The 17,250-nt window shown below is 39.4% G+C and overlaps 1 protein-coding gene across 2 annotated transcripts in view; it reads right to left on the reverse strand.

The window, feature by feature from the left end:
- CHCHD3 (coiled-coil-helix-coiled-coil-helix domain containing 3) overlaps positions 1-17,250 on the reverse strand; it is a 137,457-nt gene that overhangs the window by 116,108 nt on the left and 4,099 nt on the right. For both annotated transcript variants that reach the window (XM_034672309.1, XM_034672312.1), the window contains exon 2: positions 6,551-6,620. In XM_034672309.1, the coding sequence (XP_034528200.1) occupies positions 6,551-6,620 (70 nt within the window). The remainder of the gene's footprint in view (positions 1-6,550; positions 6,621-17,250) is intronic.

The following is a 17,250-nucleotide window of genomic DNA, read 5'->3' on the forward strand; positions in this document are numbered from 1 at the left end:
TGGCATATTAAATTGAAATCAAAGATAGTATTTTTATGTATTGTATGTCCTGTATTTTATTAATCCATTAGGGCTGCTTATATAAACAATGTCTGATATTTTATAACTCCTGAAGCATGATTATAAAGTTTATACTTCACAGTTGTTTTCTCTTTGTGGTTTATGATGTATTGCTGGTGATAGCCATGATTTACTTGATTGTTAGGCCCAATAACNCCCACGGTCCCACGATTCACTTTAGTGTCAAAATCTATGGCAGCAAAAAGTGGAGTGCTTCTTTAACATAGCTTTTCTCTTTTTTCCCCTGTGGTCACTGACATTCCTTCCTTCCAGCTCCTGCATACCGTGACCCCAGGGCATCACTGTATTTCTGATCTGCGGTAGGCAATGCACCTAACAAAACAGCTTCTTCTTTCTAGTAACTGAGGAACAAGTAAGGAATTTCTGGCCCACTTGATTTCAGACCCCTTGGAGCACTAATGCAATTATGCTACACCAGTCACAGGGCAGGGAAGATTTCATACAAAGTAGCTCAGCCAGTGGTCAATCAGATAACTCGGAAATCAAAGGGCGGAAGTCCTAAGTCATAGAAAACTACTGGAAGGTGTGAGGCACTGACATTTCAGAACCTACTAAGCATCTCTCTCTAGTTCCCTTCCTCTGCTGCTGGAGCTTTTTCTTTTCTGCATGACTCCCCTTTCACCGTCCCCAAATACCACGGAATGTAAGCTATACCATCAATGACTTTTTTGTTCCATTTTTAAGACAGAACCCTTGCTCTCAATTTTAAAATAAAGTGGGTTTAAATCTGTGCTGGTTTCTCAAAAATAAATACAACAGGGACGCCCTGGTGGCTTAGTCAGTTAAGTGTCTACCTTCGGCTCAGGTCATGTTCTCAGGGTCGTGGGTCAACCCATGCATCGGGCTCCCTGCTCAGCGGGGACTCTGCTTCCCCCTCTCCCTCTGCCGCTCCTTCCTGCTTCTTTCTCTCTCTCTCTCAAATAAATAAATCTTTAAAAAATAAATCAGTAAATAAATAAATATAACACAAGAGTGACAAATCAAGGGACACAGAGGAAGATGCTCTAGACCAGGGGGAGCAAGGACTGAAGTTGAGTCCAGGACTGCCACTGACCAGTCCCATAACCTCAGGCACCAGATCCACTTAAGTCCTCTTCCTCTTCTGTCTATACCGCGCCTGGCGGTCCTCCCTATCTCTGATTTCCAACGCATCCTGTATTTTACCCAAAAACCCATTTGCATTATTTCACCTCCCCTGCTCAGAAATCATCTGTTGCGCCCTACACTGCCTCAAGCAGCTGAGGGCAACTTTGTTTTTTGGGTTTTTTTATTTATTTTTTCTTTTTTTGCCATAGGGCCAATTAAGGACAAATAAAAATGCTTACAGGGCTGCTTATCTTTTCATGAAAACGAAAATGATTTTATTTAGTACTCTAGTAGAAAACATATATTCTTACAATTTAGATTTGTTAAATATAAAAATATCAATGAGAAAATCAGCACTGCATTTTTAGCCATAAAAGCGTTATTAATATCTGAGTATATTTGAAAAGTAGCAACGAATGCAACTTTCTATACTTGCATCCTAAAGTTAAATGGAAGTGCTCAGTAGCCACTAGGCCCTACAGAATAAAGGGAACTCCTTAACTTCCCCAACCTCCCCAACCTCCCTTCCCATGAGACCCCTGCATGTACCCTTCATCTAAATTATTCAGGTCTGTGTGCTGACACTATCGAACACCTTCAACACCAACACCCCCGCCTTCCCTGCTGACCTGCCTGCCCGAGCTCTGGATCTTCTTCTGAGTTCCTAAAACACTTTCTACACTGCTTACATATTCTGTCTCCCTTACATATTCACCAACTCAAAGACATTAACTGAGCAGGTGAAGGGTACTAAACTAGTACTTATCTACTACACGATAATGTTAAATAGGTTTTGACCAAACTAACAATTCCTCAAAGCCGAAGATCGCTGCCATGCTAGTATTTGTCGATGGATGGAATTAACAATATGAGTTCAACCATCCATTAAATGTAGACTGTGGATTTATTTTTAAGAACAGAATATACTGACTAGAGAATCTGATTTAAAACCTTTAAGTCAATAGTGTACACATAACTTCCTTTTAGGAACTGTCAGACAAATTATCTATTATGGCACAAAAAGTGCAGAGCTGAGAAACTGACATCAAAAAGTTTCGTATATTAAAAGTTGGAAACTTAGATATTCCGTTCTGGTAACTCAAGTCAAAGGAACAAGCACGACTTGTTTACTGTGAACTCTCCCTACTGTGTTATGTCTAAATAGGCCTTAAAGAGCTGTTTAAAAAAATAACTAAGAGGGCCAGATTCTGGGAGAAAAACACATAGAACATATAGATGAATCTGTTTCCCTAAATTGGCTGTTTAGTTTGGGCTGTGCTATTTCCAGCTTAAATTGGTTTCCTGCAATTTGTTAAGGCTGCCAAAAACTTAGTGATCTCAGTGATGTACTTAACACAAATCGGCAAATCTTTCTTATTTTTCACAATGACAAGAAACGTACAGAAAACTTGCACAGTGAGGATAATAGTAAAAGTGAGTTCATTTGTCTTTTTTTCCAGATGCATCATATTCATCTGGTTGCTAGTGGCTTAGGAAACCGACAAATAGTGTCCTAATACCATTTCCTGCCTGTTTTTCCCCTATTGATTTGGGGACAGAGTTTCCTCAATATCAGGTGGGGTCAAACATGAGAGGTCTGACCTCACTATAAGCCAGAAAAACTCAAGGATCGGGGTGGAAATGAAGAAAATCAATATCCAACACTGGTTTTTAAAATCAGAAGATGCAAGCTGTTAATGAAAAGGTCAGTATATAACTATGTACAATAGTATGCCCTTAAGACAGAGTAAAAAAAAAACCCTGGTATAAAAGCAAACCAACATGGTTGGGGTAACACATTAACATAGTGAAGAATTTGAGGCAGCGAGGACACGGTTAAGTTCTTTAGAGCACATTCATCTATTAAAGTGGCATTACAATCTGCCGTGTGTCACATATTATATTATTTTGCCTGAACAGCTTTACATGCAAATACTTACGGCAACGACTCATTGATCTGATTCAAGGTTTGGCAAAAAAAGTTTCAGTCAAGTCTTTAGAGGAACTCACTTTCTTATAGCATAAATCATATTTTTGAAACTATATATATAATAAAACTTAGTTCCTATATACAGAAATCCTAGGGCTCTCGGTCCATCAAATACATTGCCGTATATTCACACATATGAATAGCCTAGGGCTGCTACGAATTAGACTCCTATGAGGAAGAAGGCATTTTAATGAATATTAAGAATTCAACTCACATTTAATATATAATTTACTTGACACTGGAAAATGTAGAAAAGGCTGGTGACATTTTTATCAATATATTTTTGTAGACTTGAAAAATTATTTCATAACACATCTAAATTATAAATCTTAAGAAATCTATTACTGAGTATTAACTAAAACCCCCAAAAGAGACATATGCAGAAAAGAACATAAACTTTGAGGCTTTCTACTTTTATAAACATTTTTTTTAATTTTAAGAAGACTAAATCTCTGTTAATTTGCACAATCATAGTCTAATTGCATTCTTAACCTAAGGGCAAGATCATTTCAAAACAGCATGTCAGATCCTGGTTCTTTTCTTGAGTTGGGATGGAATAGGTTAGGGAAAAATTATACTCAGAAGGCCGCATCATGTACATCATGGTACAGACAGAAAAAGCAAGTATTTGTGTGGAACGTGAGGGTACAGGTGTTCCCCAGCTACTCGGGAGTCCAGGGAATCAACACCTCCAAAACACGCACAACACACAGGTCAGGAAGCTGTTCTATTGACTGTGGTGAAGACAGTACACCCCAGGGACATATTCCCTGAAGTGTCCATTTACCCACAATCCTGGTAGAGGAGCTGGGATGTGGGAAAGGTGGGCAATAAGATTCACAAACACACAGCACCACTGAGCTCCATGACCCCCTTCACATCATTAAAATCATCTGATGGAGCTTCCAAAGCCATGCCCTGTGCGTAAGAACTTTCTGCAATGATCAAAGTGTCCTATATCTGCACTGTCCGACAAGGTAGCCACTAGCTGCATGTGGTTACTGAGCACTGAAATGTGACGAGTGCAAATGAGGAGCTAAAATGTCAATTTTATTTTATTTTAATTAATTTTAATTTAAATCTTCACAGCCACATGTGACTAGGGGCTACCATTTGGAGTTTGGCTCTAGCCTGACCACCAAAACGCCGAAAGGTGGCATTCCAAGAAGAGTTCAGTGCCCAGGCTGGTCATGGACCAGCGTCCATCAATCATGTCAGACCTAGAAAGGGGAAGGGATGGATCCCTCAGCACAGCCAGGGCGCCCCACAATGTCAGGTCATGCGCTGTAGGCCAGACCATGAGCATTCATAGAGAGCTTTTCCACTCATACCCATTCTCTCAAAGTATCAGTTCAAGAAACCAACCCGAGAAGGAAAACACCTCTCCTTCAACACATTACTGAATGAGAACCAACGTGGGGAAAAGCTAGAAGCAACAATTGTTTATGGATAGAAGGTTCTTTCCTAAACTCAAGCAGCACGTCACTCAAAGGGAGCTCTTTCCCTCCAAGGAGATTCTGTCACTTTCCCTCCACAAAAATTAGCAAGGTGTCCTGAAGATTACAATAAAACAGAGTGGCTCACAGTCAAACAGGCTTGAATTCTACTGTCGCCTCCATTGCTTACCAGCTTTGTGACTTTGGGCAAGAAAATTAATCATGTCAAGTTTCAGTTTCCTTCTATGTAAAATGGGCTAATAACAGTCCCTTCCTCACAGGGTTATAAGGATCAAATGAGATAAGACATATAAAGGATTTAGCAGAGTGCAAGGCACACAAATGACACTATTTAAGTATTAGTTATCACTATTCCTTCATTATTTCTTCATTGTCATCACAATCATTATCATCCTCTCTATCCCCAACACAGTAGGCAGAAAAAGCCAAAATACCTGATACACTTAATTTCAATATCGTCTAGGTTTCTCTTATGCTTCTATCTTTCTTATAGTCTTATTATATACTTAGTTGTTTTTGCCCCAAAACCCTAAACTTTTTGAAAGATTTTTTTTTTCTGTTTTTGTGTCCTCTCAAAACACAGACCTTAATAATTTGCACAATAGTGGACATTTAATAAATGGTACCTTAATTAAATTTATAGTATTCCAGAATAATCATGAGTAGCTACTTTTAAAGTGTATAATGGGGGTGCCCGGGTGGCTTAGTTGGTTAAGTGTCTGACTCTTGATTTCGGCTCAGGTCACGATCTCAAGGTCATGAGATCAAGCCCCTGTCAGGGTCCATGCTGGGTGTGGAGCCTGCTTGAGATTCTTATTCTTATTCTTACTCAACTATTTCTTTTTTTTTTTTTTTAAAGATCTTATTTATTTGACAGAGACAGCCAGCGAGAGAGGGAACACAAATAGAGGGAGTGGGAGAGGAAGAAGCAGGCTCCCAGCGAAGGAGCCTGACATGGGGCTCGATCCCATAACGCCAGGATCACGCCCCGAGGCGAAGGCAGACGCCCAACCGCTGTGCCACCCAGGCGCCCCTCAACTATTTCTTATTCATCTCTTACCCTCTGCTTTAAACACATCAGAAGCTCAATTCATGGTTACAAGTAATGATTAGTAAGGTCACAACGGTCCCCAAGTGAATGGCACTTGGGCAGCATCCCATTTTTCTCAATGTATTTCAGTCTGGAGGCAGATTTACCACACAATACCCTTTCTAATAAATACAGAAACTACTTAGTCCAAGATTAATCATCTCGATTATTTTCTCATTACCATTTCTCCAATAAGCAGCACGTCCATCCATCAAACTGGGCAGCAACAAGAACAGTACCAGCCGCATAGCAGGTGCTCAATAAATATTTGTTGGATGAATAAATGGATGGAGGAGGGGAGAGCAAAGAAAACGGAGCTAGTCTCTTATCCCATGGTATCCACAAATAAAATGAGGCTTAATAATTCTCTGTAAATGTCATTTAACATCTTATTTTCATCAATAATTAAGACTGGGAAGAAATAAACTGTTTATAAACTTAGAAGAAATCTATTAGAAAATAAAAGCATTGGCGGTAGTTCACAGTAAGTTCAATATTTTATTATAAATATTTGCTCCTAATCTCTAATATTCCTATAGGTAATCCATTTCACACAAAAGATATGGAGTAACCTACCAAAGCTTAATAGAGGGTTCAGAAGCTGGATCAGAAAAAAAATTCTCCCAAGACTGATTGGAAGTCGACTCATTCTCTTTTCTGTGCAAAATGTTTTAAAAGAAACCCCGGTACTGATTTCTAATATTCCGTATAAAAAGCCAAACACCCAAATAACAATAGACAGAAAGAAGTGCAAAAGAACTTGACTACCAAACTTTTATCACTTATAATTTTCCTACTAAAAATTCTAAAATTAAAATTTTGAAATACCTGAGGCACCATACTCACCAGAATGCCGCTGAGACCTCGAACCAGATGGGGAAGTTTCCTTCATACGATCAATCACATTTTCCGAAAGCTGAAAGGCAACATCAAAATAAAATCAATTATAAAAGAACAAGAAAGAAAATAGTACCATAGCATCCAAGTAATGTAGCCATCCACATCAAGATGTATAACAAACGGCCTACAGAAATCTAGTAGCTATAAAGCTAGGCGGAAGAACAGTTTCAAGATTTCGAGATGCATCCCACAGCACTACCCCCTTATTTCTTCTAATGCACTTCTAATTGCTCATTATAAATAACTCCTCTCCTTGTTTTGCACAGTGCGCTAAATTGTAATCTCTGAGAAAATGTAAGCCAAGCAAACTCCTTCGACTTTCCTGCCCTAATCCTACAAATTAATTTTGCAAGCAACAGGTCTTAGCGCCTTCCTTCCTTGCAGTCCCAAAGGAAACGGTATCCTTCCCTGCCTCCTGTTCAAGCTAATCATAAACAATTGCTCTTTCAACAGATTTTATGATGCACCAAATCCATGCCAGGAACTAGGCTAGACTTGGGATATTCGACAGTCATCAAGCTGCTTAAAGTACTGTAGAAGAAACAATCACCAGGCAGTGAAATGTAATGAGAAGGGCACCACTTAAGTCAGCTGGCCTGGGATGGAAGTATACAGAAAGCATTAACGGACAGGACATCTAGCCAGGCTTTGGGCATGAGGCTGGGGTTGGAAAAGATAAACAGATGTCAGGAAGAGAAGACATAGCGTAACAGTAGTCCAAGAAGAGGGAAACACATGGCGGTATAGATGAGAAACAGGGCTTGCCACCATCAGACACGAAGCACAGATAACAAGTAGGCAGTTGGCAATGGGCAGAGGCTCTGAGAGTCCTCATGCTCTGAGTTAGTATCATACCATTCTTTTTATCTTCTTTATTGCACTTACCACTAAATGAGGCATTCTTGTGTGTCTGCCTTCTACACTCAAAAGGAAGTTCCATGAAAGCTAGCATTTGGCTGTCTTATTATGTCCCCAGAGTCTCAATAAGCCTGGTTAATTGGATGAATGGCTAAATAAATGATTGAAACAATATGAATGAATGGAAAAATGGCTCAAGCGGGAAGCTGGGGAGCGGGAAAAGGAAACAGTGAGAGAAGATGGAAGGGGAAATAAAATTTTAGATTCTGAAGACTCCTAGTAGACCCTTCAAGTGAAACAGTTTGAAATGATTCTGAGGGCAACACCAGGCACTTCTGAAGGATTTTAAGCAGGGTAGTGACAAGATCAGACTAGTATTTTAGAAAGATCACTCTAGCTACAGTGTAGAGAACAGATTGGAGGGGGACAAGAACAGAAGCAGGAGGACCCCTGAAGGAAGCTAAAGGACCAATTAAGAAGCTATTAAACATATGCCTACACGGAGATTTGTGCAGGAATGTTCACAGCAGCATTATTCATAATATAGCAGGAGTGAAACTAAGCAAATGTCCATCTACTGGTGAATGGATAAACAAAACATTATGTATCCATACAACAGAATACAATTCAGCCATAAAAAGAAGTGAAGTTCTGATATACACTACAATATGGATAGACCTAAACAACAATAAAGGGAAGAAAGCCAGACACAAAAGGCCACAAACTATATAATTCCATTTATATGAAATGCCCAGAAAAGGCAACTCTGCACAGAAAGAAAGTAGAGAGGTAGATGCCTAAGGCTAGAGTAGGAATGGGGATTAACAATAAATAGGCATGACAGATCTTACTGGTTTGATGGAAATGTTATGAAACTGGGTTGTGCTGATGGCTGCACGATTCAGTAAATTTATTAAAAAGTGTTGTACACAGAAACAGGTGAATTTGATAATACGTAAATTATATAATAAAGCTGTTTAAAAAAAAAACTATTACGGTAATCCAAAGGGAACACATTCAAAAGATATTTAGAATTCAAAATAGCTAACTTTCACTGATTGCTTATTATGTGCCAGGCATTACACTAAACAAAACACTTTAGTCATTTAATCCTTAACAACCATAGGAAATAGACGCTTTTACTATCACCACTGTATAGGTGAGAAGCTTAAACCACCTGCTCTGCATTTTACATTTTATCAGTACTGGAGCCAGAATTCCAAGCCAGAAAGTCAGAGTCTCAAGGTCCCATTCAGGTACCCTGCTTTACTGCCAGACTCAGTGTCTGACTAGATGTGGAAGAGAAGCAGAGGTCATCAGGACATCTAGGTTTCTGGGCCATGTAACTGGGTAACTCCTCTTTCCACTTCCACTTCTTGTCTCACCACCATCTAGCTTAAACCCAATACAGTGGTGTTCTTGTAAAAGTCACCAATGACCAAGCAAATAACCTTTTATATTTATATAAATAAATAAATACCTTTTGTATTTATTTATAAAACACCTAAGTTACATGGCTTCCCTTTAGCATTTAACACCTTTGGTCACTGTCCTCTTCTGGAAACCCCTCCGTTGCCTCTTCCGACCTCCCATTACCCTGACTGCCCTAGGACTCTGGCCACATCTTCTATCTTGTTGCAGGCTTCCCCTTCCCTGCCTACCCTTAAATGCCAAAGGGCCCCACATTCACTTCTTTGCCTTTATTCTCTTCTCACTCTAAGTGCTCTCATTGGTCATCTCATCCATTCCCTTGACTTTTAACTGTGGCTGATAAATGAATGCATTCTAAATTCTTTATCTCCAGCCCAAGACCTGTGTCCCAAAAGTTAGACCTATACACTGAATTGCCTGAAGGACACCTCTCTGGACAGACCACAAGCACCTCAAACCCAACATGTCTGAAACTAAATTCACGTTTGCCAAAATCTCTTCTTGTTTTCCTTATCTCATAAATGACACCACCTCCACCCAGNTCTGGACAGACCACAAGCACCTCAAACCCAACATGTCCGAAACTAAATTCACGTTTGCCAAAATCTCTTCTTGTTTTCCTTATCTCATAAATGACACCACCTCCACCCAGCTTTCTCAATCAGGACATAGGACTTCAACTCTTTCGTTCTCCCTCATTCTCTTTGCTGTGAATGCCTCAACCCTTAAACATTTAATGAACACAACATTTCTTCTCCCGTCACGTTTCCCTTGCCCTAATTCATGGCACCCTCAATAACCCTCCTAAAATGCAAATCTGATTATGGTAACTCCCTGCTTCAAAATCCTTCACACCTTCTGTTGACAGAGAAGTCCAAATTCTTCTGCACAGCACTCAAGACTTCCTCATCATTTGGTCATGGCCTAACTATCCAACCTCAACCTCCATAGTCTTTGCTTTAATATTTCATACATTGTTCTCTACCCATACCGACTACTTATCGGATGCCGTCTCTTTGTCTTTACACACGGCTACACTGCCTTCTCCCCTGGCCCCATGGGAGGGAATCACCTTTCAAAATCCAGTTCAAACATCCTAAAGCCTTGTCTGACCAAATCAGTTCCCACCCCATACCAACTCTACCTACCCAAAGCTACCCTTATTTGTGCCCCACCGTATCTTGCACAAATCTCCCAACATGGCACTCCACGACAGAACAAGTGTTTGCCTTTCCACAAAACTGTGAGCTCCGGTATATTAATCATTCACTAAATATTTACTAGGCCAAGCACTAATTAATGCCCTTGTGATACATAAATGAATAAAACAGTTTGTACCTGAGCAGTTACTTACATCTCAGGACCCAAACCAGAATGCAGGAAAGACGGTTAATAGAAAGACTACAGCTCAAAAGCTGGGGTCTTTGGGGGGAAATCCCAAGATTCCTCTTGGAAAAGAAATGGAAGTTAGAAAGGACAATGTCAAGGGACTTTCTATTTGAAGATGTCAGGGCCAGTTGATTCTTTTCTAACAACTGACAGCCACTGACATTGCTGCTGAAACTCATCTGCAAAGCTGAGATACATCTCAGGAAAAGACCCTTTAAGATTGAGCACAATCCTCTCAATTTACAGCTGAGGAGAAAAAAGTCTTGAGTACAATCCAGTTTCTGGTAGCATCAGGATAAGCAGTAACCCCAAATCTCTAGTCCAATGCTTTCTCTGTTAAACGTGATAAAATAAATTCACTTGCCCTTAAAGAGATAAAAGGAACCTTACTAAGTTTTANGAGCACAATCCTCTCAATTTACAGCTGAGGAAAAAAGTCTTGAGTACAATCCAGTTTCTGGTAGCATCAGGATAAGCAGTAACCCCAAATCTCTAGTCCAATGCTTTCTCTGTTAAACGTGATAAAATAAATTCACTTGCCCTTAAAGAGATAAAAGGAACCTTACTAAGTTTTAAAATTGTAAAGTTATTTTAATTGATACATAATGTATATAAAGCTCATTCAATACATGATGTAATATACTACATATTATATGTATTTACAGGCTATTTTAAAATAGTACTCTATGCAGGAAAACTGTGGCATAGACTTAATATATTTTAATAGGTTTACAGTATAATTTAATATAACTTATGTAATTAAGATATTTGGTGCTATGTCATGGGCTTGTCATTGGTCTGCCTAAAGAGAGAATGGGTCTTGTAAAGGTTGGGAAGTTGAGCTTTAACGTGGTCTTTGTTTTTTCTGATAGGAGATTAGTTAAGCTGTGCTATTTTAATTCTTTTTTTTTTAAGATTTTATTTATTTATTTGACAGAGAGAGACAGCCAGCGAGAGAGGGAACACAAGCAGGGGGAGTGGGAGAGGAAGGCAGGCTCCCAGTGGAGGAGCCCGATGAACTCGATCCCAGGACCCCGGGATCTTGCCCTGAGCTGAAGGCAGACGCTTAACAACTGAGCCACCCAGGCACCCCATGCTATTTTAATTCTTAGCAGTTTTCTTGATATACAGAAAATTCAGCGTACTAATGAGATAGTCCTCCAGAAGCANCGGAACTCGATCCCAGGACCCCGGGATCTTGCCCTGAGCTGAAGGCAGATGCTTAACAACTGAGCCACCCAGGCACCCCATGCTATTTTAATTCTTAGCAGTTTTCTTGATATACAGAAAATTCAGCGTACTAATGAGATAGTCCTCCAGAAGCACAGAATCCTACCCCATGAAAACTGGAAGGAACCTTAGCAATTATCTATTCTAATCTCTGTTTTAAAGATGAAACTAAGGTACAGAGAAGTTAAGTGACTTGCCTGATGTTATAGCTAGTTAGTAGTAATGAACTGTGAAAATTTAAAAAATAATAATATAGTATTATAATACACTACATATATTATATACTACATATCATATACTACCATATATACCATGTGTTATATACTATTATATACAACATATTGCATGTTACATATTTAATATAATTTAAGGCTAATGTATATAAAGTTAATTTGAAGATAACATATATATATATATATACATATATATATAATTTCAGATTTTAATTTACATTTCTATAGTTCAGGCCAAAGTCAAAGAATTACAACACATTAAATATATATTCTACCCAATCAGAAAGCGAAGGTATTTGCTAAAAATCAAGCGTTAGCTATAAGCCTTCACCTATACTGGAGACAGGCTACCCCTTCTTCTGAATACCATTTCATCCCCTTCTCATCAAAATTCATTTATTGCCATTACCTATTGCTACTTTCAAAATGAATACTACAAAAGTCCTTCCAGTGACTAAAGCAGCCTCCAAAGTATCATTTTTTAAGAGTAAAACTAAAGGCCGACCCGAACAGAGGAAAACGCACTGGCCACCTCCCAGCTATACAATCCTAAGGAAGTCATCTCCATCAGCCTCATGTTCCTCATCCGAAACTGAAGAACACCTAAGCCCGAGTTATAGGGAGGATTACAAGTGCATCATAAACTATAACGTGCTACACAAACACTTGGTGAAGTTATTACCAATACAGCTCCAGTCACGGGGACTTGGACTGGTCAGTTCATCTCAGCCCATCCACCAACTGACCAGAGCTTGTGCTGAGCTCCTTCGCTACACAGTGCGTGAAGACCAGGGCTACAGCTATTGCCAGAAGCAGCTACCTAAGTCCCCGTAGGACAATATGAAGTGCTCATTTATCCCAATCTATGCATGCTCTTTGGGTAAAGTGCAGTGTCTTTTTCAGCCTCATCACTAATTGTTTCTTTTTATTTTTGTGGCTTACCTAATGCTTCAAAACTTGCTAATTAATGTCAAATTGTAATATCAACTCAAGACACTTTCCAATATGGTCTTTGATTGTATTTCAGTAAATGTATAAGCATGTCATTCAAAGGAGTACAACTCACCTTTTGAGTTGGTAAATAAACATACTGTAGGGTTGTGTTAAGAGTCAAGCTCCCTCTTTTGTCCTTACAATCTTCGTAAGTGGACCCTCAGGCCCTTCCAAAGGCACATCCATGGCAGCCTACAGTAGCAACTCTGCTTACTCCAAGCATGAGTCACCCTATCCCCAGTACCTTCTCAACCATGGTGATACAAGGCAATTGCCATGCTGTGTTATCCTCTGTATCTCCAGTTAATACCAGCTGAGCTGACCTTCCAGTTGCAGAGGTAAGTTCAGACCAGCACACTCACCTGATCTCCTCTGTGAACTGGGGTACTCATGAAGCAGCTGACAAGATTTAGAGATGCTGGTCAGGGTTATAGACGCGAGCTGTAGCTTTAGAACAACTTTTCTTCGTGATGTGAATTGACCCACAAAAGGGTCAGAGGTAGAACAGAAGCTTTTGCAAGGGCTGGATAAGCAGCCCTCTGTTAAGAGAAGCAGTTTCTTTAGGAAACGTATTTCCTTAAACGGTACTTNAGGAAACGTATTTCCTTAAACAGGGTACTTCTGTTGGAAAAGCTTTTGTCCTATTGAAAGATCTAATGACTACTATACCTGGTTTCTAGACCTCTCTGCACTCCCCACCAAGGCAAATACCATGTGCAAAAAGTTTTTGCAGCAAAGAATGATGAAATCTCACTCTCTCAATCTCTATCTCTCTCTCTCTCTCTCTCTCTCACACACACACACACACACACACACACACATACACACACGCTGGAATTATGCCCTGAGGTCCATGGACTCAGGGATCTATGGATTAATTCCTCGGCTCTGAGCAAAATGGTCTGCTTATTACACTGTTCTGGGCAGAGTCCATACCTTACAGGTTTATAATAATCTACAAACTAAAAGAAACACTGTTCTACTCTAAGGGATTACCAAAAGAAGAGGGCCAGGGCCTGCCAACATCGCAGAATTCAGTCCACTGACTTTGATTATCTGCCCTATTCTCTTCTGCTGCTAAGGAGAAATTTAAGTAAATGGGGCTTACTAAGTTCTAGGCTGTACCACTCACCACACCAACATGTGCTCCACAGAGGAGGAAAAGATGTGTGTCATGTTCTTTAGTCTTTGCACTCAAGTCTTCCCACCGCTGTGGCTGGTCTTATCTAAAATAAGCACNCTAAAATGAGCACAAATACACCACCCACCAATCTAGAATCCAGGATTCTCAGAAACAGGCTGTGTAAGATGGACAAAGAGATAAAGTATTCACACTTCCAAAGAACAGAGTAAAAGGAGAAGGGGAACTCCTTCTAAATTGCCCTTCTCTAAGAGGTAAGGTTTGCAACCACCACATGAAACAGAAACAAATCATACCCTCACCTTCGTAATATTTTTCTCATCTCTTCCAGATATGTCTTCAACTGACTAAAGGGCTCAGACCCATTTTTCTCACTTGGTCTTCCTTCCATGTAGCATAAGTCATCTTCTGTAAGTGTACTGGTTTGCTTTTTTCACTACCATTTTGAGACATAGGCTCCAAAAACTGCCGTTATTATTTGGAAGATATTACTCCTAAACTAAATACTTACTTAAGGGCATGGTGGGGAAAGGGCAAGATACACAGATTTATATAGTAACTTTTAGCTTATGTTTATAATTTGCCACTTATATCTCTTTGCATTTGTCATTAATGGAAATGAACTTCTACTGTCTGTATAAAATCTTAGGAACCTTTAAAAAGAAAAGTCCTAGAAAGCTTAACACGGTACTTTGCCCAAGAGAGCCATAGAATCAGAACTGGAAAGGGACCAATCATCCACCAGCTAGCTAAATTACCTCAACAACATCCCTCAACACTCCCAATGACTGACCAGATTTGTTGCCTCTGTTAATATACACTCTCCAGAATCCTCAACATCTCACATTAAATAATCTTTTCATTTAGGGACTCCCAACTGCCAACACTTCCCCAAAGCATGAGTTGTGTTCCATGTGAGTACCCGCACTACCACATGTATGGCTCCTATGAATCTCAGCTTGCAGCTTCAAGGCCAGTTGCGGAGATTCATTTATGCCTGGAAAGCACGATAAATATTACTTTGAAAATGATACTCATTGAAGTTGACATTTGCTCTGGAAGAGTTCACTCACAACTTTGATGTTTCAGATAAACCAGTGAAAGACTGAGTGGTAAGCATACCTTCCAAACAGGCACAGCAGGTGCTCAGAAAAATCCTATTAAGCACATGTAATATGAGTAATGAAAATGCCTGGTCTTTCTATCCCTAGAAATTACTTTAGACTTGGAGAGGAAGACAAGGCAAGAGGGTGGCCTCCCATCCAACCCATGAGTTGTTTCAGATTTGAAGCTGGAATCAGTTGTAAGAATATAGGTGATTTTATGCAAGTGCAGGGAAAGCTATCAATTGCTAAGGATAAAGGAAATAAAACGCTATAAATACCATGAAAATAACACCTCGCAGGTGAGAATAAACATTAAACTTAAAATTGTAAGTAGGTCCTTTGATTGCTAGCTGTCGAGGACATTTTCAGCAAGAAAAATCTGGGAAAACATTATCTATTAACAAACACAGCCTGTTACCGAAAGCCTTATGTTACTTATTAAATGTTATTCTTCCTATATTAAGATAAATGAAGATGAAATTACTATCCTTATCAGTGGAACGCAGAATTGGTTTTCCAGCAGTGACTGAGTCTGTGAATCATTGTTCCACTCTTATTTCTTATGAGTGGTGACATAAATATTAGACAATTCGGAAATCTGGAATGTTTTCTTCAGCTAAGCTGAACGAACCTATCTGCAGTTCAACACTGACATTTGGGCCTCAGTGGCACCAAGGTTTAATCAACTGAGCCAAAAAACGTGGCTCACTTATGATACCAAGATTGTTGCTTATCCTTCCCCATGCCTCAGAGGAAACGAGAAGATTGTTTTAAGCTAAGAAAAATACAAAGATCCGCCGAAAAAATATACAAAATGCATAAAGAAAATCACAGGGTGATCAGTGGCAGAACAAAGGACTCCTACTTCTCAGTCCACGTCTTTTTTTTTTTCCAGTCCACATCTTTAGGTATGCCTGTGGGAGCACAATATACTCTGATTTTTATTTAATTATTTTAAGTTCAATGTAAGTTTATAGATCCATTCCCTTGAACAACTCTAATAATAGCTACTACTCATACAAGTACTAAACACTGCCAAAACACTAAATGCTTATATACCTTATGTCAAATTTCTCACAAGTAGTGCTTGATACATAAGTAATACAAGCAGGTTACAGTATCTAGACATACTGAACAAGAAAACACAATGAAAAGTGACTTGTCCAGGGCCACAGAGCCTAGTGAAAGGCAAAGCTAGGACTAAACCCAGGCCACCAGGTTCCAAAGCAAGTGCTCTGGCCACTACACTAACTACACAGCACCTCCAGAGAGTCTCCAAATACTGGATGTGAAGGGACCTTATCGTAACAGTTGCTTTGTATTAAAAATCTACAATGGGCTACACGCTTTAGATACCTTACCTCATCTTCTTAGCAAATATAAAGACGTGATTTGTCCAAAGCTACAGATAGTAAATGTCTAATCTGAGACTTAAACCGGGGTCTGTTTAACTCCACGCTAATGCTCTTTTGACCAGGACCTGGAAGAACTCAGGATGACCCCCGAGTACTCAACAATTCAAGAGTGTGTCATCTTCAGAGGAAATTGCAATGGGCTGAGTATGGCTACAAGAAATGTATAGCACCACTAGACTCCAAGAATTTCAGAACTGGAAAAGATCAGAGGTCTTAGAGATGTACTCAAGCCCCATCATTTTGCAGATGAGAAAACTGAAGCACAGTGATGCAAATCAACCTTGAAAAAGAAGGATTTGTAGCAAGTGGGAGAACACTGCAAGGGCATTCCAGGTGAAGGGTGTATCCTGAAGAAAAGTAAAGCATAGAGGTCAAAAGAAGCATGGTGTGTGCCTGAATTATAATAATATAAATAAAATGTACTCTGTGAAAAAACACAAAAATAAAGAATACTTTTGTCGAGTGGCCAAAAGTCAGAGCTTCTTTTATTTAAAAAGTTTAGAAAAAAGTTTTTTAAACAGTCTCTCCATTTTAGTCCAAGATCTACCCCAATATCATACTTATCCTATTTAATCTTACCTAATATTTGATATGAATGTCTGTGCTGTGGCCAAATTTTCTTTTAATTTTGTTTGCTCTCATCACTGTGTCTGTAATTAGGGCAAGAGAATGTGGATTTATACACTGTTCTGGCCAGTGTCTTCTCACCCAAAATTTATTTTGCTCTCCCTTACTTTTCTTTTTTACCCTCAGGTACAAACAGTCAAAGCCTAAGGCAAGATTAAACAAATCTCTGCATAAAACTCAGAGTTCATAGTAGTTTTTATTTTACTCCAAAGAGTACAAACTA

Source organism: Ailuropoda melanoleuca, chromosome 1 (assembly GCF_002007445.2).
Source record: "Ailuropoda melanoleuca isolate Jingjing chromosome 1, ASM200744v2, whole genome shotgun sequence".
Lineage (NCBI taxonomy): Eukaryota > Metazoa > Chordata > Mammalia > Carnivora > Ursidae > Ailuropoda > Ailuropoda melanoleuca.